We start from the raw sequence: 22,832 nt of genomic DNA on the forward strand, positions 1-22,832 counted from the left end.
AATATCCATATACAGTAGAATGGGTTATAAATTATGAAATATTCACAGTGGAATACTATATAGTAACAAGAATGAACAACTAAAATTAAAAATAGTATTTATGGATAAATGTCATAAACATATTGCTGAGTTAAAGACACCAGATGCAAAACAGTTCACACTCTACTATTTCATTTATATAAATTCAAAACAGGCAAAACAGCTGTAGCATTGGGTATTGAGTTATCTGTTATATTTGAACTGGCAGGGATTTTAAAGGGTAATTTGTGTGGCACTTGGGATGCTAATAACGTTTCATTTCTTAAAGATGCTGATAATCACGTATGTTCATTTTCTGAAAATACAGTGAGCTGTATTAAGGATTTGTCCATTTTTCTGTATGTAATAATTCCATGAAAATATTCATTAAAAATTATTTTCCAGTAGGATGAGAGCTAGGGAGTGTAAACAGAAGAGTGTTGGTTTTCATAATGCTTTCTTATATATTTCTATGCATATATTCCTTTAAAAACCAAATATTATGCAAACATTTTAAATTTTTGTTATTTAGCATCAAATAAACTTTTAGAGTGTGATGAAGCAGAATGAATGTAGAGAAAACAATATTTTATTGTTGCAAAAACTACGAAAAGAAAGCAAAAATTTCAGGAAAATCAACAGCATGCAAACATTTGGAATGGCACGCTAAAACAAAAACAGCAAGAATCGAATGGAGTTTTCCAAAATTAGACAAGTTCATTGTAAAAGGGAAATCAATGCTATACCTGAATGTGGGATTTTTCTCCATGAGGTTCTCAAATTTTTCATCTGGGGAATTACAGATAAATGAAAAATACCTTGCCTCATGATGAGATCCCTAATTGAATCCAGAGCTATTCCGAAAGTTGGCATTTTCCTCTATTCAACGGGAGGTTGGGGAGAATCGGCTTTAAGAATTTAAACTCATTTAATCCCGAGCATAACGTCAAGCACACCTCCTATACAGATAGCTCTGGGACCTGGTCCCCGTGCCGCTGACGTCCACCAGGTGGCCTGGAAAGTGGCCCTCGGGCACCGGGCAGCGGCCCGCCGAGGCCGCCCCGCCCCTCCTGCACAGCCGCACCGCCACGAACACCAGCACCGAGAAGAGGAAGAGCGACGACACCGACGCCAAGGCCACCACCAGGTAGACGGTGAGCGGGTCGGCCGGCGCCGCGGCCGCCGCTTCCGCTTCCGGGGCCGGCAGGTAGGGCTGCGAGAAGCCGTCCACCAGCAGCACGTGCAGCGTGACGCTGGCCGACAGCGGCGGCTCGCCGTTGTCCTTGACCAGCACCACCAGCCGCTGCTTGGGCGCGTCGCGCTCGCTCAGCAGCCGCGCCGTGCGCACCTCGCCGTTGTGCGCCCACACGCCGAACAGCCCGGGCTCCGTGGCCTTGAGCAGCTGGTACGACAGCCAGGCGTTCTGGCCCGCGTCGCCGTCCACCGCCACCACCTTGGTCACCAGTTAGCTCGGCTCGGCCGCCCTGGGCACCAGCTCGGTGCAGGGCGCCGAGGCGTTCTGCAGCGGGTAGAGCACGAAGGGCGCGTTGTCGTTGGCGTCCACCACGAGCACGCGCACCAGCGCCTGGCTGCTGAGCGCGGGCGAGCCGCGGTCGGTGGCGCCCACATGGAACTCGAAGGCCCGCAGGGCCTCGTAGTCCAGGGACGTGAGGGCGAAGAGGTGGCCATTGTCGGGGTTGATGGACACGAGGGAGGCGAGGGGCACGAGCGGGTCGGGGGGCGGCAGCAGCGAGTAGGTGACCTGGGCATTGGCGCCCGCGTCTGTGTCTGTGGCGCTGACGCTGCCGATGTGCAGGGCGGGGCTGTTGTTCTCGCGTACCCACAGGGTGTAGGAGGTCTGGGTGAAGGCGGGGGCGTTGTCGTTGACGTCGCACACCAGAACGATTATGTTGTGCTCGGTTTTCACTCTGGGGGTTCCCGTGTCATTGACTGTGATGGTGATGTACCTGGCTCTTTCCTCTCCGTGTAGCGGTCTCTCTCACCAGAGTGTGACAGTTTTTGAACGTGGGTTTCAAGAGAAAGGGGAGATCATTCTGAATGGAGGAAATCATCTTACCGTTTTCCCCGGAATCTGGATCAGAAACACTGAAAACAGCTACCACAGTCTCTGGGGAGTTTTCTGGGATAGAGCTGATGAGTCTCGACATGGTCAGCTCGGGCGTCGTCGTCGTTCCCATTCACCACCTCTATAGCTACAGTGCATTTCCCCGAAAGCCCCCCACCATCTTTGGCTACAATCCCCACGTTATAAAATCGAGTTGCCTCGAAATCCAATATCCTTTTCAGACCAATTTCTCCTGTTATTTCGTCTATTACAAATGGTTGAGTAACTTCATCTCTTTGGAATAGTGCATAGGCTACTTTCCCATATGTTCCTGCATCTAAATCTCGGGCAGAGACAGCGACAACTAAGGAGTTTAGGGGGCTGTTCTCTGGAATCTGGACCTCATAGACGGACTGTAAAAATTCTGGGGCATTGTCATTAATGTCCACGACTTCGATGCGGACTGTATGGAGTTCCCCCCCCCCCCCCCCCAATCCAGCGCGGTGAGGGTTAAATTGAGCTCAGGCTGTTTCTCCCGATCCAGTGCTTTGTCCAGCACCAGCTCTGGGTATTTTCTGCCATCTCCACGATGATGAGTGACAACATGAAAATGGGAGTTGGGGCTGATTGTGTAGTTTTGAACGTGTTGCTACCTATGTCAAAGTCCTGAGCTATTTTCAAAGGAAACACAGTCCCTGTCTGGACGCTCTCGGGGATTTTTAGGAGCATTTCTCTCTCTAGGAACTCTGGGGAATGGTCATTTATATCTGTGCGATGAAGATCAGCTTGAATAATCTCTACCGGGTTTTCCAGTAATATCTGGAAATGCAGTATACAAGGATTTGTCGCCCCGCACAGCACTTCCTGGTCTGGTTTTTTATGCAGCAGCAAATTCCCGGTCGTTAAATCCAGCTTCAAGAGCTGTTTGTTTCGTTTGTAATCGATGCGGGCACCCCGCGTGGCTAGTTCCCCCACCCTGAGACCCAGGTCTTTTGCCAGGTTGGCCACAAAAACCTACTTTCTGTTTCTTCTGTCATGGAATACCTAATTTCTTCAGAGCTAGCCTCCCACAAGAGGAACAATATAGCAAGAAAGAGAAGTTGCCTTTTCTGAAGCGTTTTTGCTGGCGCGGTCTCCGTAAGTCCAAACCCGGTTCAAGAAGGTGCAGTTTCTTCAACTCCCGATATACAATCAACCCAGATGATCTGGTTAAATAAGCTCGCGTTAAATCTCTCTGACTGGCTTGCACTAGGCCAATGCCCTTTTCTGGAGTCCTCCACGCCTAGATCTTACGTAAAATGCTTCCTTCTTTTAGAAAGCACTGGGAGTTCTGATTCCCAGTTTAATGGCTTCCCAGTTCAGTTCAGTTCAGTCACTCAGTCGTGTCCGACTCTTTGCGACCCCATGAATCGCAGCACGCCAGGCCTCCCTGTCCATCACCAACTCCTGGAGTTCACTCAAACTCACGTCCATCGAGTCAGTGATGCGAACCAGCCATCTCACCCTCTGTCGTCCCCTTCACCTGCCCCCAATCCCTCCCAGCATCAGAGTCTTTTCCAATGAGTCAACTCTTCACATAAGGTGGCCAAAGTACTGGAGTTTCAGCTTTAGCATCATTCCTTCCAAAGAACACCTAGGGCTGATCTCCTTTAGAATGGACTGGTTGGATCTCCTTGCAGTCCAAGGGACTCTCAAGAATCTTCCCCAACACCACAGTTTAAAAGTATCAATTCTTTGGCGCTCAGCTTTCTTCACAGTCCAACTCTCACATCCATACATGAATACTGGAAAAACCATAGCCTTGACTAGATGGAACTTTGTTGGCAAAGTAATGTCTCTGCTTTTCAATATGGCAATATTGAAATGCAATATGACCAACCTAGGTCATAACTTTCCTTCCAAGGAGTAAGCGTCTTTTAATTTCATGGCTTCCCGGGCAGTCACTAATCTTTCCATTCATACTTCTATATACTATTGCATATAGTATTTGCTGTTTCATTTCATATATATGCAGTCAATATATTTGAAGTCACAGAATTGTTCCCAATTGTATCTCCAGTTCTTAGTTATTGGACGTTCTTAAAAAACATGTGCTAGGTTAACTTCAGTGAAAGAATACTTTTCAGAGCAAACTAAAACCCTAGTATTCCTCACAAAGTGCATTTTGAGCACATGAAGAAACTTTTCCCTTATTGGATCCTTAATTGATTAAGAAATAAGTAATAATAAATGTTTAGAATCTTACAGTATTATAAAATTTTAAAATATATCAGGAAAGGACATAATCATGAGTGTACAACTCAAAAAAGTTCAGGAAGTGAACACATTCATAAACAAAATGTAAAGTAAAATTGAAATGTTAACAAAAACTACAGAAGCCCCCTCTTGTTATTGTCTGGTCACTACTCTTCCCCTGCTAGATAAAGGTAAGCAGTCTTCTGACTTATAGTATCATGTGTGTGTCATAGTATCATAGTTTCTTTTTTTTTTAACTTACACAAATGGAGTTATAGAGTGTGTTATGTTTGCCTTCTTTCACTCAATCTTACCTTTGTAAAATTCATGTTACATATTGTTTTATTTTATTCTCATTGCTTTGTTATTCTATTGTACCACCATTTTTAATTTATTCTCCAGTTGATGGACCTTAGGGTTTTTCAGTTTGTGTATATATTGAGTAGTCTTGCTATAAACATTCTTGTCTTTTGGTGTCTGTGTGTTCATTTATATTTAATATTCCTAGGAGTTAGACTGCTGTGCCTTAAGATATGCACACATATTTATCTTTTTGTTTCAGCTTTAATAGATATTGCAAAATAGTTTTCAACTCTGGTTTTACAAAAACTAGCAAAGAGTGAGAGTTCCAGTTGCTCCATATCCTTGTCAACATTTGATATTATCTTTTAATTTTAAACACTCTGATGAGTATGTGATGTTATAATTTTATTTTTATTTTATGTCACTGTAATTTTAATTAGTGTTCCCTGATGATTCCTTAAATAAGCACATTTTTCACATGGTTATTTTTATTAGGGTATATCCTTGTGAATTGTGTAAGTCTTTTGTCTGTTTTTCTATTTAAGGTATTTGCCCTTTTTCTGATTGATCTTTAGAAGTTCCTTATATATTCTTGGCATAAGTACTTTTTTAGAATTATGTATTGTAAATATTCTCTCCCATTCTATGGCTAGCATTTTAACTCTCTTGTGATATCTTTGAAAAACAAAACTTAACTTTTAGTCTAATTTTCCAATATTTTTAACTTATGGTTTGAACTTTTTGTATTTTCTTTAAATCTTTGCATGCCCCAAAGTCATGAAAGTATCGTTGTGTGGTGCTTCTGAAAAATCAGTTACTTTACTTTTCACATTTAGAGCTGTAATCCTCCTGAAATTAATTTTTTCATGTTAATGAGGTTAGGGTCAAATTGCTTTTTTTTCATATAAATATCCAAATGACCACACCGCCTATTGAAAAGAAGCTGCATTCCCAATTATTTTCTAATGTATCCATTTTTTCATAAATCAGGGGTCCATAGTTCTATACAAGTCTTTTCCCCCCATTTTCCTCTTTGTTTATCCTGCAATACCATATTGCTTTTTAAGTACTAATTCATTATACAGATATACCAGTTTTTTAATTAATTACTTTCTGGTTGCACTGGGTCTTTGTCGCTGCATGCAGGCTTTTCTCTAGTTGGGGGGAGTGGGGGCTACTCTGTTGTTGTGCACGGGCTTCTGATTGCAGTGGCTTCTCTTGTTGCAGAGCACAGGCTCTAGGTGCATGGGCTTCAGTAATTGCAGCACGTGGGCTCAGTAGTTGAGGCTCATGGGCTCTGGAGCATGGAGTCAGTAGTTATGGCAGTCGAGTTACTCCACAGCATGCAGAATCTTCCCTGACCAGGGATCGAACCCATGTCCCCTGATTTGGCATGGGGAGTCTTATCCACTGTACCACCCAGGGAATTCCTGCAATACCATATTGTCTTCTTAATTACTATACTTCATAATAGGTTTTATTATCTGATTGGTAAGCCTTCCAGTTTTACTCTTTCCTTTAAAATTGTTTTAGTTATTACTGTCCCTTTGTATTTCCCTATAAATTTTATTGACTCCCCTGGTGGCTCAGATGGTTAAGTGTCTGTCTACAATGCGGGAGACCCGGGTTTGATCCCTGGGTCGGGAAGATCCCCTGGAGAAGGAAATGGCAATACACTCCAGTACTCTTGCCTGGAAAATCCCATGGACAGAGGAGCCTGGTAGGCTACAGTCCATGGGATTGCAAAGAGTCGGACACGACTGAGTGACTTCATTTTCACTTTCATAAACTTTATTATCTTTTTAATATTTTTATTTATTTGGCTGTGCCTGGTTTTAGTTGCAGTATGTGGGATCTATTGATAGTTCCCTGGCCAGGGATTGAACTCAGGCCCCCTGCATTGGGAACATGGTGCTTTATCCGCTGGACCACCAGGGAAGTCTCCATATAAACTTTAGATTCATCTGGTTACCTTTCACAAAGAAACATGCTAAAGTTTTGTTTACGATTTTATTGCATTTATAGATTGACTGGGAAGAATTGACATATTCCCAGCATTGAGTTTTCCAGTATTGGAACATTATATATCCTTCTGTTTATTCAGGTACTTAACTTTTCTCAATAATATTTTATATTTTTCAGTGTATAAGTTTTATGGATATTCTGTTAGGTTTGTTTCTAGAAGTTTGATATTTCTGAAACTTGTAAATGATAACTTGGAATTCTTCATTTTCTGGGTTTTGTTGCTATATAGGAATACAATTATTATTTGCATGTAGACCTTATATCCAGTGGCATTGCTAACTTCATTTATTAATCCTAACAGTCTGTGGATTCTTTATGACTTTTAATGTATACAATCATGTCATTTAAAAAAATAATCATATTTATTTATTTAGCTCTGGTTGTTCTGAGTCTTCATTGCTGCGAGGTCTTTGCCTAGTTGTCTCAGTCAGGGGCTACTCTCTAATTGCAGAGGGTGGGCTTCTCATTGTGGTGGCTTCTCTCCTTGCAGAGCATGGGCTCCAGGGCAGTCTGGCTTGGGTAGTTGAGCTACTCCGGGGCTGTAGAGCACGGGCTCAATAGCTGTGGCACACAGGCTTAGTTACTCTGAGGCATGTGGGATCCTCCCAGATCAGGGATCAAAACTGTGTCTCCTGCATTGGCAGGTGGATTCTTTACACTGAGCGACCAGGGAAGCCCCATTGTCATTTTTTTAAAAAGACCTCATTTCATCCCTTCCAATTACTGTGCATTTTTTCCTTGCTTTATTCTGCTGCTTAGAACCTGCAGTAAAACACTGAAATGAAATAGTATAAGCAGGCATTCTTGTTTTATTCTTGATCACTGAAGAAAAGTTTTAAATAATTTTCCATTAAGTATAATGTTTATTGTAAATTTTAAAATACTTTCTGAAAGTTTCCTTCTGTTTTCAGTCTGCTAACAATTGTGTGTGCTGAATTTTATCAAGTGATTTTTTTCTGTATCCATTGAGGTAATCATATGATTTTTCTCCTTTACCTATTAATGTGATGAATTATATTGATAGATTTAAAATATTAAATTGATTTATATTCCCTGAATAAGTTTTCTCATACTTTATTATTTCTCTTTCATATATTTCTGAATTTTATTTGTGGATGTTTTGTTTAGAATTTTTCCATCTGTGTTTTTAATAGAGATTGGTCTCAATTTTCCTTCCTTATGATGTCCTGTTCAGATTTGGATGTCATAATTCATTGAAGTCATTCTGGTACCCTAATAATATGGGAAATATTCCCTGTTTTTTCTGTCTTCCAAAAGATTTTGTATAAGTTGGTATTAGTTGTTCCATGAGTATTTAGGAGAATTCACTAGTGTAAACTGAAGTGGCAAGGTTTTTAATAACAAGTTTAATTTACTTAATAGATAGAACTAATCAGATTTCTTCTTGTTTCAGTTTTAGTAAATTGTGTATTTAAAAGATGTTTTCCATTTTACATAAATTGTCAAATTTATTGGCATATGGTTGTTCATAATATCCTTTTTTATTTTTTAATATCTGTAGGATTGGTAATGATGTTCCTTTTTTCATCCCTGATATTTGTGATCGATGTTTTCTTTCTTTTTAAAATTAATCTTAGTAGTCTTAGTAAGAGTCCTTAATTCCATTCATCATGACATAGAACCAACTTTAAGTTTTGTTTATCTTCTTGGTTATATACTTTTAAAAATAATTTTATTTATTTAGTTTTGGCTGTACTGGGTCTTTGTTGCTACATGGGCTTTTCTCTAGTTGCTGCAAGTGAGGACTGCTTTCTAGTTGCAGTACACGTGCTTCTCATTGTGGTGACTTCTCTTGTTGAAGAGCACAGATTCTAGGGCCTGTGGGCTTCAAGCAGTTGTGGCTCCCTGGGCTCTAGAGCACAAACTCAATAGTTGTGGCACATGGGCTTAGTTGCCCCATGGCATCTGGGATCTTCCTGGACCAGGGATTGAACCTGTGTCTCTGGCATTGGCAGATGGATTCTTCACCAGTGAGCCACCAGGGAAGCCCTTCTTGGTTGTATATTTATCAGCATTGTATTTATGTTTATATATATAATACATGCATTATTTTTTCCTTCTTTATTTGTTCTAACTTCTTCAGATGAAAGCTTATTGTTTTTTAACCTTTTTTATCTAACATGTTCATTTAAAGTTTTAAAATTTCTCTGTAAATTCTGTTTTGATATATCATATCTTAATTTTTACCCAGTTCAAAATATGTGGAAATTTCTTCTGCAATTTCTTCTTTTGACTCATGTATTATATTATTTACTTTTGAAGCATTTGGGGATTTCTGGATAAATTTTTATTTCTAACTTAATTTCACTTCTTTAAAAATTTTTAGAGAATTGCTTTATGACCCAGAATATGGATAATTTTGATATATGCCATATGCATATAAGAAGAACATGTACTTTCCTGTGTACTACATATGTCAGTTTATTCAAATATGATTATTGTGGTGTTTAGATTTTTAATATTCTGTTTTTCTGTGTGTTCTATCAGTGGTTAATTGTTAATACATCCTCTCCTATGACTGTGGATTTGTCTCTTTTTTATGTTCTTTAAATTTAACTTTTTATATTTTGTAGTTTTCTTACAGGGATATATTTAGTCTTATAACTGACATATTTTTGGTATATTTTACCCATTTATCATTATGAAATATCTCTCCTTATCTGTAGTAATGCATCTTTCCTTAAAGTCTCCTTTGTTTTATGTGAGTATATCTACACTTGATTAGTTTGGTTAATGTTTGTATCTTTTTCTATTTTTAAAACTTTCAACCTGTGATAATACACACACACAAGTATGTGACAACATATAGCTGAATTTTTCTTAAACCTATTCTGACAGTTTTGGTTCTTTAACTGGATTATTTAATCCAATAGCAATTACTGTAATATTTGATATCTATCCATTTATATTTACCAGCTAAATTTTTTTTCTATTTGCTCTTAAAGTTTTTTTCTTCTTTTGGATAATTTAGATGTTTCTTATTTTTTCCTTCAATTCATTTTAAAATTACTCTTATGATTATTCTAAAGATTACAACATGCATCTTTAATTTACAAGCATCTAATACAAATTATTTCAGTTTACTACTCTCATGATAATGTTTAGAACCTTAGAATTCCTTAACTCTGTTTATATCACCTGCCTTTTACATCACCATTATCATGAATTAAAATTTTACGTATACTTTAAATCCTTTAAGAAACTATTATTTCTACCTTTATTAATCAATAAATAACAATTTATAGTTACCCTTATTCTTGTTCATTTCTTCCTGCAAATCTGTGATTCCTCCAGGACTGTTTTCCTTCTTCCTAATGAATCCACTAAAAGTATTTATTTTAGTGCAGATGGGACTGTGATTGATTCTTGCAGTTTTTGTTTGTTTTAGAACTTCATTTTTGCAAGATGTGTTTTCTGGTGATAGAATTCTAGTCTGGTAGCTAATTTTTTTCAGGACTCAAAAGACATCATTCCTTTGTCTTTTGGCTTCTTGATGGTCAGCTCTCCATCTTACTGTTATTCCTTTAAAAGCAATGTCATTTTCATGTGATTGCTTTTAAGATTTTCTCTTTGACTTTAGTCTTTAGCAGCCTTCCTGTGATATTTCTAGATGTGCAGTTTTTTATTCTTCTAATTAGGTTCACTGAACATCTTGAGGGGTCAATTTTTTCATCATTATTGGTCATCATTTCTTTACACATTTCTTATTCGCTATTCCTGGTCCTTCCAGGATTACAATCATGTATGTGTCCGAGTTTTTCATTATGTTCTACATATAACTAAGTGTTCTTATCTGTATTTTTAATTATTTTATTCTTCAGTGCTTCTATTTGGATATTTAATATTGACCTGTCTTGTATTCACTAATCCTATAATCTTTTATGACAATTATGCCATTATACAATCTAAAAAATTTTCAGTATTGTATTTTTCAGTCCCCAAGTTATTTTCTATTTTATTTCATTCTGTGGTGAAATTCTCTTTACCTGTTTTCTATATTCCTTATTTTAACATATTAGTTATACTTATTTTAACACCATTGTCAGTCAGTTCTAGTATCTTATTTTATCTGTAGATCACTAATATGCCTGTTTTTTCCTCTAGGTTTTATTCATGTCAACCAGTTTTTTTTATATGTATGCCTTATAATTTTTATCAAATGTTGATTATTAATGTAAAAATCTCTCCTCCAGGGTCCTGATGATATTATATTCTTCCAGAAAGAGTCCATCTTTTCCTTTGTTAGCTTGACAGTGTGTGCTGAGTAGCTTCAGCCGTATCTGACTCTGAGACCCTATGGACTGCAGCCCGCCAGGCTCCTCTGTCCATGGGATTCTCCAGACAAGAATTCTGGAGTGGGTTGCTATGTCCTCCTCCAGGGGATCTTCCCAACCCAGGGACTGAACCAGAGTCTCTTAAGTCTCCTGCACTGGCAGGCGGGCTCTTTACCACTAGTGCCACTGGGAATCCCCTTTAGATTGACAGAAACATGTCTAATCAAATTGCCTTAATTCAAAACAGGCACTGTGCTTAGTCAAGATTCTTTCCAGTCCTAATAAGTACCTGACCCTCCAGAATTTTCAGTTCAGAACTCAGTGTATTCTCCACAGTCTCTCAGATGGCAGATCACAAATTCTGATCTCATATATTAAGACTATTAAAACTTCACTCGGCTTTTCAGTAATTTTCCACTTAATATTTTGGTCTTCTTTCCTGGAATGTCCCATACTTTGACAAATATCATGAGGGGGAAAACTGGCCATGAACTTGAATTCTCCAGTTTCCCAAAGACTGTTGAAGTTACTCTATCCCTGGCCTTTTCTTAGACTTTGCAAACTTCTTTAGGGCAAATTGACTGTTGGAGTCAGTTCACAGCTCCAAGGATTTTCCTTTTCAGGAATCTTAGCCCCTTCAGTTCTTTATATATCATCTGCTGTCTGTTGCTTCAAACTGAAAATTTCTGAATTTAAAGCAGGTTTAAATAATCCATCTTATCTGGAAACAGAATTCTACCAAATAAGACTATTTAAAATCTATATTTTGTAATTTTAATAGAATGTTGTTCATTCGCTAAGTTGTGTTCCACTCTTTTGTGACCCCATGGACTGTAGCCCACCAGGCTCCTCTCTCTATGGGATTTCTCAGGCAAGAAAACTGGAGTGGGTTGCCATTTCCTTTTCCAGGGTATCTTCCGGACCCAGGGATCAAACCCTCATCTCCTGCATTGGCAGGTGGGTTCTTTACTGCTGAGCCACTAGGGAAATCCAGTAAGAAATACAAGGTCTTAAAGTGATGTGGCTTATATTGCCTTCAGTAAAATGTCTGCCCCTAAAACAGCATGTACTAAACTCACTGTATCTGTGCCTAAAAACAACAAAGGAATTGTAAAAAATGTCAATATAATAGAAGTACTTGAGAAACTGTGATTGAAATGGGTATTATCCAGTTATTTGGCCTCCATTCTCTATTTTTGTTTTGCAGAAAAGAATTGTCCAATTTCCCACAAGGTATTCATTTTGTGGAAATTATCTGGATTATATTTTCTATTAAATTAAAATCATTGAATTTTAAAATATTAACCTGTTCTATACTAGAGTCTGATGGTGATCCCCAACTGGTAAGGAATAATCTATGCTTTATGAATACACACAGCAATTTATAACATAATACACAAAGTAATTCATAAATTTACTCATAAATTCATAAATTTATATGTGGGTTCTGAGTGTTTTATTTGACCAGTCTCATTTGGGTGATTATACAAGTTGGGCTTTCCTGGCATACACAAAAACATGAAGTTATACTTTCATAATGTTGAAACATATTGCTGAAAACTTCAATCATATTTCTTGTTATCATACATAAAACTATTTCATTTAAATATTTAACAGTAAATGGTGAACTCATTAAAGCTGGCTACTAAATGTCATATATTTGTGTTTAATTTTGTTCATATTTTTATTACTTTCTAATTTAAAGTATCAGATTGGATGAAAGCTAAATGCTATGTTTCAATAATAACTTAAAGAATAACTTTTCTTTTTTATTATATTTTTAAAAATGTAATTCAGGGAAACACAAAATAATTAAGTTCCAGTAGGATGACACTTGAGATTTAAAAGTAAATACTTAGGTTATAAAGCAAACTCTAATTACTCATATTGTGCCAAAAGATCAATAACTGTTCTTATAGCTATATAAATTTAGTTAGAAATCACAAGTCATCTTAATTGGCCTAATGAACACAACATAAAACAATTATAATTCAGATAAGTTTATTTCTTAATTTCTATTCTTATTGTCTTAAAGGAAAAAACAATGCTTCTTATTGAAAGTTAGCATAATTGAAAAAGTAAATTTATGCAAAATATACAAAAGCTACATTGAAAGACAAAACAAGGTCATTTGGACATCAAAAATAAATCATCATTTTGTTGATAAAAGCTGCTCAAGTTTACAAAATAACTTAGAGTAATCAGACTAGAACATAATCAACAAAACTCAAGAGAAATTCTGCCTTTTTTGAAGGATGTGGAAAAACTGAAAGCCAAGAAAAACACATACTTTATACTTACATTTGAACTTCTATTAATAGAGCAAAAGAAGGACAGGAAAGTATATGATGCCCTCTACCTCTTGAGTCCTTCTAAAGGATTTAGGGTTTACTTAAAGTTCTAAGATTTTTAAGTATGTTATCAAGCAGTGAATTAGTTTTATTTTAGTGAAGTGAATTTGATACCAAATTATATAAGATTTTCTCTTATTTATAAATAATAATATTTTTATTTTAACATTGGTATTCCTGAAGCAATTACAATGAGCTAGGTAAGTAGCAAACAAATCATCTCTAGCATATATGGTACTCAGAATGGGACAAGGTCACAATTGTAGTGTATTAATAATTTAATAAAGTGCATGTTTAGGTGCAACTTATGAGAAACAAGTATGCTAAGTTATATGCTCATGGCTATTTAGTGGGGCACAGCCTGGTAGAATGGTGAACAGGAAGGCTCTAGGTAGCTACAAAGAATTTCTAACACTGTGCCCTTGCAAATATAAGTAAAGAAAAGCACCAAAAACATACAGAAATGCAAGATTACACAAAAGCTTTAAAGTATTTCCTTAAAAAGACATTAAAAGAGGTTGATTTAAATATTAATAGAATTTCTTTTATGGCTTGAGTAATTTACAGTTATGGGAACATTAATCACCGAGAAGGTAAAATATGGAGAAATAATATCAACTTTAACTAAAAATGCTAAATCCAATGAATACTATAAAAGGAAAATTTAGTAGAGACATGCGTAAGTTTGGAATAGAGATATATATACAAATTTATGTAACAGTACAATCTCTTAAGAGAAAAATATTGCAATGTGAGTTAGGCTTAACAAAACTGAGAGGCTCACTTAAACAAATACGGCATTTAACTGAATACAAAGCTATTTCTACAGTTGGGGCTTTCCTTGATTTCTCTCTCGGTGTCCTGAACCAAGAGGTTAGGGAATATCGGCTTCAGGAATTTGAACTCACCAGTTCTATGGTCTCCCGTCAGACACACCTCGTACTGGTAGCTCTGGGACAGGGTCCCCGTGCCGCTGACGTCCACCAGGTGGCCCGGAAAGTGGCCCTCGGGCACCGGGCAGCGACCCGCCGAGGCCGCCCCGCCCCTCCTGCACAGCCGCACCGCCACGAACACCAGCACCGAGAAGAGGAAGAGCGACGACACCGACGCCAAGGCCACCACCAGGTAGACGGTGAGCGGGTCGGCCGGCGCCGCGGCCGCCGCTTCCGCTTCCGGGGCCGGCAGGTAGGGCTGCGAGAAGCCGTCCACCAGCAGCACGTGCAGCGTGACGCTGGCCGACAGCGGCGGCTCGCCGTTGTCCTTGACCAGCACCACCAGCCGCTGCTTGGGCGCGTCGCGCTCGCTCAGCAGCCGCGCCGTGCGCACCTCGCCGTTGTGCGCCCACACGCCGAACAGCCCGGGCTCCGTGGCCTTGAGCAGCTGGTACGACAGCCAGGCGTTCTGGCCCGCGTCGCCGTCCACCGCCACCACCTTGGTCACCAGGTAGCCCGGCTCGGCCGCCCTGGGCACCAGCTCGGTGCAGGGCGCCGAGGCGTTCTGCAGCGGGTAGAGCACGAAGGGCGCGTTGTCGTTGGCGTCCACCACGAGCACGCGCACCAGCGCCTGGCTGCTGAGCGCGGGCGAGCCGCGGTCGGTGGCGCCCACGTGGAACTCGAAGGCCCGCAGGGCCTCGTAGTCCAGGGACGTGAGGGCGAAGAGGTGGCCGTTGTCGGGGTTGATGGACACGAGGGAGGCGAGGGGCACGAGCGGGTCGGGGGGCGGCAGCAGCGAGTAGGTGACCTGGGCATTGGCGCCCGCGTCTGTGTCTGTGGCGCTGACGCTGCCGATGTGCAGGGCGGGGCTGTTGTTCTCGCGTACCCAGAGGGTGTAGGAGGTCTGGGTGAAGGCGGGGGCGTTGTCGTTGACGTCGGACACCAGCAGGGTTATGTTGTGCTCGGTTTTCAGTCTGGGGGTTCCCATGTCAGTGACCGTGATAGTGATGTTGTACTCGGCTTGACTTTCTCTGTCAAGAGGGCTATCGGTTACCAGGGTGTAGAAATTCTTGAAAGTCGGTCTTAAAATGAATGGCAGATTGTCTGGAATAGAGCAAATCATCTTTCCATTGTCTCCGGAGTCTCTATCTCGAATTCGGAATATAGAAACCACGGTCTCCGGGGCATTTTCTGGGATGGAGCTGATGAGTGAAGATATGGTAAGTTCAGGGGCATTGTCATTCACATCTACCACCTCTATTACTACAGTGCCTTTCCCGGAAAGGCCTCCTCCATCTGTAGCCTCAGTTTCCACGTGGTAAGATTTGATTTGTTCAAAATCCAATTTCTTTGTCAGTCGGATTTCTCCTGTGACTTCATTTATTGAGAAAGTTTGTTTAATTTCCTCTGAGGCTTGGAACAAGCTATAGGAAACAGTCCCATAGTTTCCAGCATCTACATCCCTAGCTAAAACTGTAAGTATTAGGGAGTCTAGGGGGCTGTTTTCCAGAACCTGCACCTCATATGGAGTGTGCACAAACTCGGGAGCATTGTCATTGACGTCCATGATCAGGATTCGCACCATGCTGGTGCCGGACCTAGGTGGAGACCCACCGTCCAGCGCCATTAGGGTTAAGCTGAACTCTGACTGCTCCTCTCGATCCAGCACTTGGGCCTGCACCAAATCTGGATATTTCTTGCCATCACTATGATTTCGAGTGAGAACGTGAAAATGAGAATTGGCGTTGATGATGTATTTTTGAAGACCGTTGCTACCCACATCCAAATCCTGAGCTAATTTCAACGGAAATACAGTCCCTGGCTGGCTGTTTTCCAGGATTTTTAAAAGCATTTCCCTATTCGGGAATACTGGGGAGTGGTCATTTATGTCCTGTATTAGTAATTCTCCTTCAAAAAATTGCACTGGAGTTTCCAGGAACACTTGGAAATGCAGCACACAGGGTTCATCGGAGCCACATATGTCTTCCCGGTCTAGTTTCTCCCTCAAAAGCAAATCTCCAGTCTGATGATCGAGCAGCAAGCGCTGCTTGTCATCGTCACAAACCACCCGAGCCGACCGTGCCTTCAGCTCCCCAATTCCCAGGCCCAGGTCCTTGGTTAAATGGGCTATAAAGGAGCCGCTCTCTGTTTCTTCCAGAACAGAATAACGAATAGGGGCAGGGTTAGCCTGAGACAAGAATACCATCAAAATAAAGGTTGTCACTTGCCTGTTGGGTTGAATTCTCTCTAGCGTCTCCATGTTGGAGCCAGGGTGCTTACATCCAGTCCCCCTTCAGCAACCAGAAGAAGACCAGAGGTGTTAAATTTTCTTGCTTGGTAAAATCCTCACGGAGTCACTTGTAATCTTAAATTCGTTTAGAATATCGCTGCCCAAATTCGTTGGTAACCCAGTACTGCTGGCAGAGCTTACTTGTGGTGGTGGTTCCGTCTTGCAGCAAAGGAATACGTGAGCTTTCTAGGGCTGTTTATTCACAATCTTAGCCGGCAGCGCCACCCTGCGTACCGATCGATAAACTAACATTCTTAACAGCCTATTTTGGAAGTATTCAAATTAAACCATTTCAAAAAGTGTAAAGGACTTTTTCAAGTATTATTCCATTAAATGACTTAATGTATAGGTTATTCCATTACATTGCGTGAACTATAATAATTGTGAGCACAAAGCAAGGGACTATCTCCATCTGCCCATACCCTTTACAGTAGAACTTAAAGAACTCCCATTTACCCTTTGCCATAATCTAACCAGGGGAGATAAACTCTTATAAAATTACAATCCATAATATTTATATCTGTTTATTTCCAAGTATGTGAGAAATTTATGATGATGCAGAAAGTTTGTTAAAGTTCTCTGTACCACCTGGTCTCAGGGAGACTTTTTCAAAGGAAAGGTTCTATTTTTTTACACTGGTGTGCAAATGATAATACAGTTGAATAAAGTGGCATCTTGCCTTATTATAAGCCCTTTTACAATGTGAACCCACATTAAAATATTAGGGAGGTCAGATAGTATTAGAAACAGATTCTTAGACACATAAAGAAAATGAAAGGATTTTTATAGATAAACAGAAATTCAGAGGATGATAAGACTTGATTATTCTGCGTGACTATTATCAGGATAATATCAAGCCAAAATTGAGTAAGTGAAAATCATAGAATTTTATTAAGAAAAAGGCTTTAAGATGATTTAGCTCAATAGATATTTATAATTTATGAGTTTGCTTCTCACCACGCTGACCCTTTGTTTCCTAGATATCATATTCCTTGACTACCCAATTTGCAGAAGACAGGGAGCTATTATTTGAAACATTTTAATCTGTGAACAAAGGGTGCCTCAAGCTTTGTCTACTCATACATGGTGAAGAGGACTCGTTTATAAAATGGATTTCAGCACAGTGTGCAACCATCCTGATTTCTCTGATACACTAAGTTAACTGAGACATAGTTAACCAGTTTACTATTTACAATTAGTATATGGAATGGAGTACCATTTATTTGGGATTTTTCCTCCTTAAATACCTTGTAATTTAACTAAGTTCATAAATTACAATTCACATTGAATGCATTATTTTAAAAGCATGTCAGTAATCTTAAGTTCTTATGATAGAAAGTATTAGGGAAATAAATTTTTTGGCCACACCACATGCATGCAGCATCTTAGTTCCCCAACCATGGATTGAATCTATGCCTCATGCAGTGGAAACATTGAGTCTTACTACTGGACTACCAAGAGAATTTCAGGAAAAATTATTTTTGAAAGAAACCTGGACAATAGTAGTCATTCAGTAAATGTCAATTGGGTAAATTAATTAATCCACTCTAATCATTGTGTTTCTGCCTATATTAGAAGATTATTGTCACATCATGCATTCAGTCATGAACATGTCTGACACTGAAAACAGAATTCTTAGAAATGAGAGTATAATACGTGCTAAGCACTGCTCAACTAAATTTACATTTTTCTAGTTCTGTTAATTCCTATTGTAAGAGATATAGCAATAATAATAATTGCACTATTGATATAGTTTAGAATTTTCTTCCACATTTAAGGCAAATCAGAGAAATATATATATATCAACATTGTTGTTGTTCTTCAGTCACTAAGTCACGTCCAACTCTTTGCAACCCCATGGACTACAGCATGCCAGGCTTCCCTGTCCTTCACTATCTCCCAAAGTTTGCTCAAACTCATGTCCATATCAAGATAAAGTGAAAATAAAAAATAAACATACAGAAAAAAATAATATTCTTTTAGATATAAATGGAAAGCAAATTTCCTGAACAAAACAAAACATTGTTTTATACTATTGTAGCAGAGTTTTAGTTCGATTCAAGTTAAAGAGTTCAGGACAAAATTCAAACTAGATTTTGTTTACTTATTCCTACATGTTGACATAGAAATAGTGTTGCAAATTAGCTATTTTTGGTTTCTGTTGTCAATTCAACACAAATGAAATCTAGGTAATATTAACATCTATGTGTTACTACCATTGAACTAATACTATGTATTAGGAATACTATGTATTCCTTCCATTGAGCATGTCAGATAGTATTCTAAATATTTTATATCCATTAACTCATTTTATCCCCCAAACAGCCCTATAATGTGGGCACTCTTACTAGGCATATTTTATAGAAATCGAAGATACAGAAACTTAGTAACCTTCCCATAGTCACACACCGTTTGAAGTGGCAGCGCTAGGATTCAAATTGCTACAGTATGGCTCCAGAATCCATTCTCTGATCTACCTAACTGGAATTGGAGAAGTGAACAACTTTTTATAATTTAGATCCAAACTTCAGCCTTGCCTTGGGTAGATGGATATCATAGGTGAAATATATCTGTATTCAGATTTTCAGTTAATATAAGAATCTTTTAAATGGTTTTCTCTTTTGAGAGATAGGTATCAGCAAAAAGAGGTGCTTACACAACTTAGAAATTTGAAGGGAAACTAAGAGTGTTTTGTTGAGAGCATTAATTAGATTTTAAAAAACTAAGAATGACATGAATAATGAATTCCTTGTAGCCTTAAATGGAAAAATATTTATTCACAGGTCTTTTGAAATGTTATCCAAATGTAAAGTTAAAATCAAGAAAGGTGGTCTAAGATGACAGTCTAGCATTGAATCATGGATTATTCTGCCAAACTTAATCAGAAAAAAATTATTATATCTGCATGGAAGAGGCCTTAATGATAAAGAGAATGATCACCTGCAAAACCATTCCAGTCAGGAAAGCTGCATTATCCATTCTCAAGGATTCATACAACTTACACAATTGGTTGCCTGCCCAGGAGCACAATATTTAAAACATTTTTTTCCCATTCTGAATACACAAAGAGGAGAGATAGAAGAGTTAGAGGGATACTCTGGCAACTAAATACCAGTTTTAACTCCTCCATTGTAAAATACAGGCAGGAACTTTTAAATATTATTGAGGCAAAGACAAAAATCATTTTAAAGGAATTTGAATACAAAAAGTCCTAAAGTTCAAATGCTGAACAAAACTTTGAAGTTTTGAATAGTTTCACTTATTTTTTTTTTAAATGAGAGAATGTATTTTAAACTTTATGACTTGAGGACTGTTTTGTTTGTAAATTGAAGGGGTAAAGTACAGAGGTATATTAAACATTAATTGTTGAGAGGAGAGGTAAATTGGTGAAATAGATATTTTAACTAGTAATTTTAGTTACTAAAATCACACTTCAAATAGTATGCAGTTCAGTTCAGTTGCTCAGTCATGTCTGACTCTTTGCAACCCCATGGACTGCAGCACACCAGGCTTCCCAGTACATCACCAACTCCCAGAGCATGCTCAAACCCATGTCCATCGAGTCAGTGATGGCATCCAACCATCTCATCCTCTGTCATCCCCTTTCTCCTCCTGCCTTCGATCTTTCCCAGCCTCGGGGTCTTTTCCAATGAATCAGTTCTTCTCATCATGTGGCCAAAGTATTGGAGCTTCAGCTTCAGCATTATTCCTTCCACTGAATGTTTAGGACAATTTCCTTTAGGATTGACCAAGGGACTCTCAAGAATCTTCTCCAACACCACAATTAGAAAACATCAGTTCTTCGGCACTCAGCTTTCTTTATGGTCCAGCTCCATACATGACTCACATCCATACGTGACTACTGGAAAAACCATAGCTTTGACTGGATGGACCTTTGTTGGCAAAGTAAAGTCTCAGCTTTTTTATATGCTGTCTAGGTTGGAGAAGGAAATGGCAACCCACTCCAGTGTTCTTGCCTGGAGAATCCCAGGGACGGGGGAGCCTGGTGAGCTGCCGTCTATGGGGTCACGCAGAGTCGGACATAACTGAAGCGACTCAGCAGCAGCAGCAGGTTGGTCATAGCTTTTCTTCCAAGGAGCAAACATCTTACTCTCATGGCTTCAGTCATCATCTGCAAGTGATTTTGGAGCCCAAGAAATTAAAGTCTCTCACTGTTTCCATTGTTTCCCCATCTATTTGCCATAAAGTGATGGGACCAGATGCCATGATCTTCATTTTTTGAATGTTGAGTTTTAGGCCAGCTTTTTCACTCTCCTGTTTCATTTTCATCAAGAGGCTCTTTAGTTCCTCTTCATTTTCTGCCATAAGGGTGGTGTCATCTGCATATTTGAGGTTATTGATATTTCTCCCAGCAATCTTGATTCTGGCTTGTGCTTTATCCAGTCCGGGATTCCACATGATGTACTCTGCATGTAAGTTAAATAAACAGGGTGACAATATACAGCCTTGACATACTCCTTTCCCAATTTTGAACCAGTCCGTTGTTCCATGTCAGTTTGAACTGTTGCTTCTTGACCTGCATACAGGTTTCTTAGGAGGCAGGTAAGGTGGTCTGGTATTCCCATCTCTTTAAGAGTTATCCTGAGTTTGTTGTGATCTATACAAAGGCTTTGGCGTAGTCAATAAAGCACATGTTTTTCTGGAACTCTCTTGCTCTTTCCATGGTCCAACGGATGTTGGCAATTTGATCTCTGGTTCCTCTGCCTTTTCTAAAACCAGCTTGAACATTTGGAAGTTCTTGGTTCACATCACGTACTGTTGAAGCCTAGTTTGGAGACTTTTGAGCATTACTTTGCTAGCATGTGAGATGAGTGCAATTGTGCAGTAGTTTGAACATTCTTTGGCATTGCCTTTGAGATTGGAATGAAAACTGCCTTTTCCAGTCCTGTGGCCACTGCTGAGTTTTCCAAATTTGTTGGCATGTTCAGTGCAGCACTTTCACAGCATCATCTTTTAGGATTTGAAATAGCTCAACTGGAATTCCGTCACCTCCACTAGCTTTGTTCGTAGTGATGCTTCCTAAGGCCCATTAGACTTCACACTCCAGGATGTCTGGCTGTAGTTGAGTGATGATCACACCCATGGTTATCTGGGTCATTTTTGTTTAGTTCTTCTGTGTATTCTTGCCACCTCTTCTTAATATCTTCTGCTTCTGTTAGGTCCATACCATTTCTGTCCTTTATTGTGCCCATCTTTGCATGAAATGTTCCCTCTCATTTTCCTGAAGAGGTCTCTAGTCTTTCCCACTCTATTGTTTTCCTCTATTTATTTGCATTTATCACTTAGGAAGTCTTAATTATTTGTCCTTGCTATTCTTTGGAACTCTGCATTCAGGTAGGTATCTTTCCTTTTCTCCTTTGCCTTTTGTTTCTCTTCTTTTTTCAGCTATTTGTAAGGCCTCCTTAGACAACCATTTTGCCTTTTGCATTTATTTTTCTTGGGGATGGTTTTGATCACTGCCTCCTTTACAGTATTACAAACCTCAATCCATAGTTCTTCAGGCACTCCGTCTATCAGATCTAATCCCTTGAATCTATTTCTCATTTCCACTCTATAATCATAAAGGATTGCATTTAGGTCATACTTGAATGGTCTAGTGGTTTTCCCTACTTTCTTCAATTTGAGCCTGAATTTGGCAATGAGAAGTTCATGATCTGAGCCACAGTCAGCTCCCAGTCTTGTTTTTGCTGACTGTATAGAGCGTCTTCATCTTCATCTGCAAAGAATATATCAATTTGATTTCGGTATTGACCATCTGGTGATGTCTATGTATAGAGTCATCTCTTTTGTTGTTGAAGGAGGGGGTTGGCTGTGACCAGTGTGTTCTCTTGGCAGAACTCTGTTAGCTTTTGCCCTGCTTCATTCCAAGGCCAAACTTGCCTGTTACTCCAGGTATCTCTTGACTTCCTAATTTTGCATTCCAGTCCCTATATGATGAAAAGGACATCTTTTTTGGGTGTTGGTTCTAGAAGGTCTTGTAGGTCTTCATAGAACCCTTTAACTTCATATTCTTTGGCATTAGTGGTTGGGGCATAGACTTGTAATACTGAATGGTTTGCCTTAGAAACAGAGATCATTCTGTCATTTTTGAGATTGTACCCAAGTACTGCATTTCAGACTCTTGTTGACTGTGAGGGCTACTCCATTTCTTCTAAGGGATTCTTGCCCACAGTAGTAGATGTAATGGTAATCTGAATTAAATTCACCCATTTTGATCCATTTAATTCACTGATTCCTAAAATAGTATTCCTCAAATAGTATTACTTCCAAATATTAAGCTAGCATTGATAATGTGTG

At 39.2% G+C, this 22,832-nt stretch overlaps 1 protein-coding gene and 1 pseudogene across 1 annotated transcript; both read right to left on the reverse strand.

Annotated features, from left to right (window-relative positions):
* Nucleotides 1-678: 678 nt before the first annotated feature.
* LOC102391567 lies at nt 679-3,135 on the reverse strand (annotated as a pseudogene).
* Nucleotides 3,136-12,925: 9,790 nt separating this feature from the next.
* On the reverse strand, nt 12,926-17,104 carry LOC102406178 (protocadherin beta-4). The gene has a single exon (XM_025292547.3). It carries the CDS (start codon nt 16,482-16,484, stop codon nt 14,094-14,096), a length of 2,391 nt encoding a protein of 796 aa, XP_025148332.3. The 5' UTR covers nt 16,485-17,104; the 3' UTR covers nt 12,926-14,093.
* Between the last annotated feature and the right edge of the window lie 5,728 nt (nt 17,105-22,832).

Source organism: Bubalus bubalis, chromosome 9 (assembly GCF_019923935.1).
Source record: "Bubalus bubalis isolate 160015118507 breed Murrah chromosome 9, NDDB_SH_1, whole genome shotgun sequence".
In the NCBI taxonomy this organism is placed as follows: Eukaryota; Metazoa; Chordata; class Mammalia; order Artiodactyla; family Bovidae; genus Bubalus; species Bubalus bubalis.

What these genes read in the sequence shown, in the direction of transcription:
- LOC102406178 (XM_025292547.3), bottom strand. Translation starts at nt 16,484, where the DNA reads ATGGAGACGCTAGAGAGAATTCAACCCAACAGGCAAGTGACAACCTTT.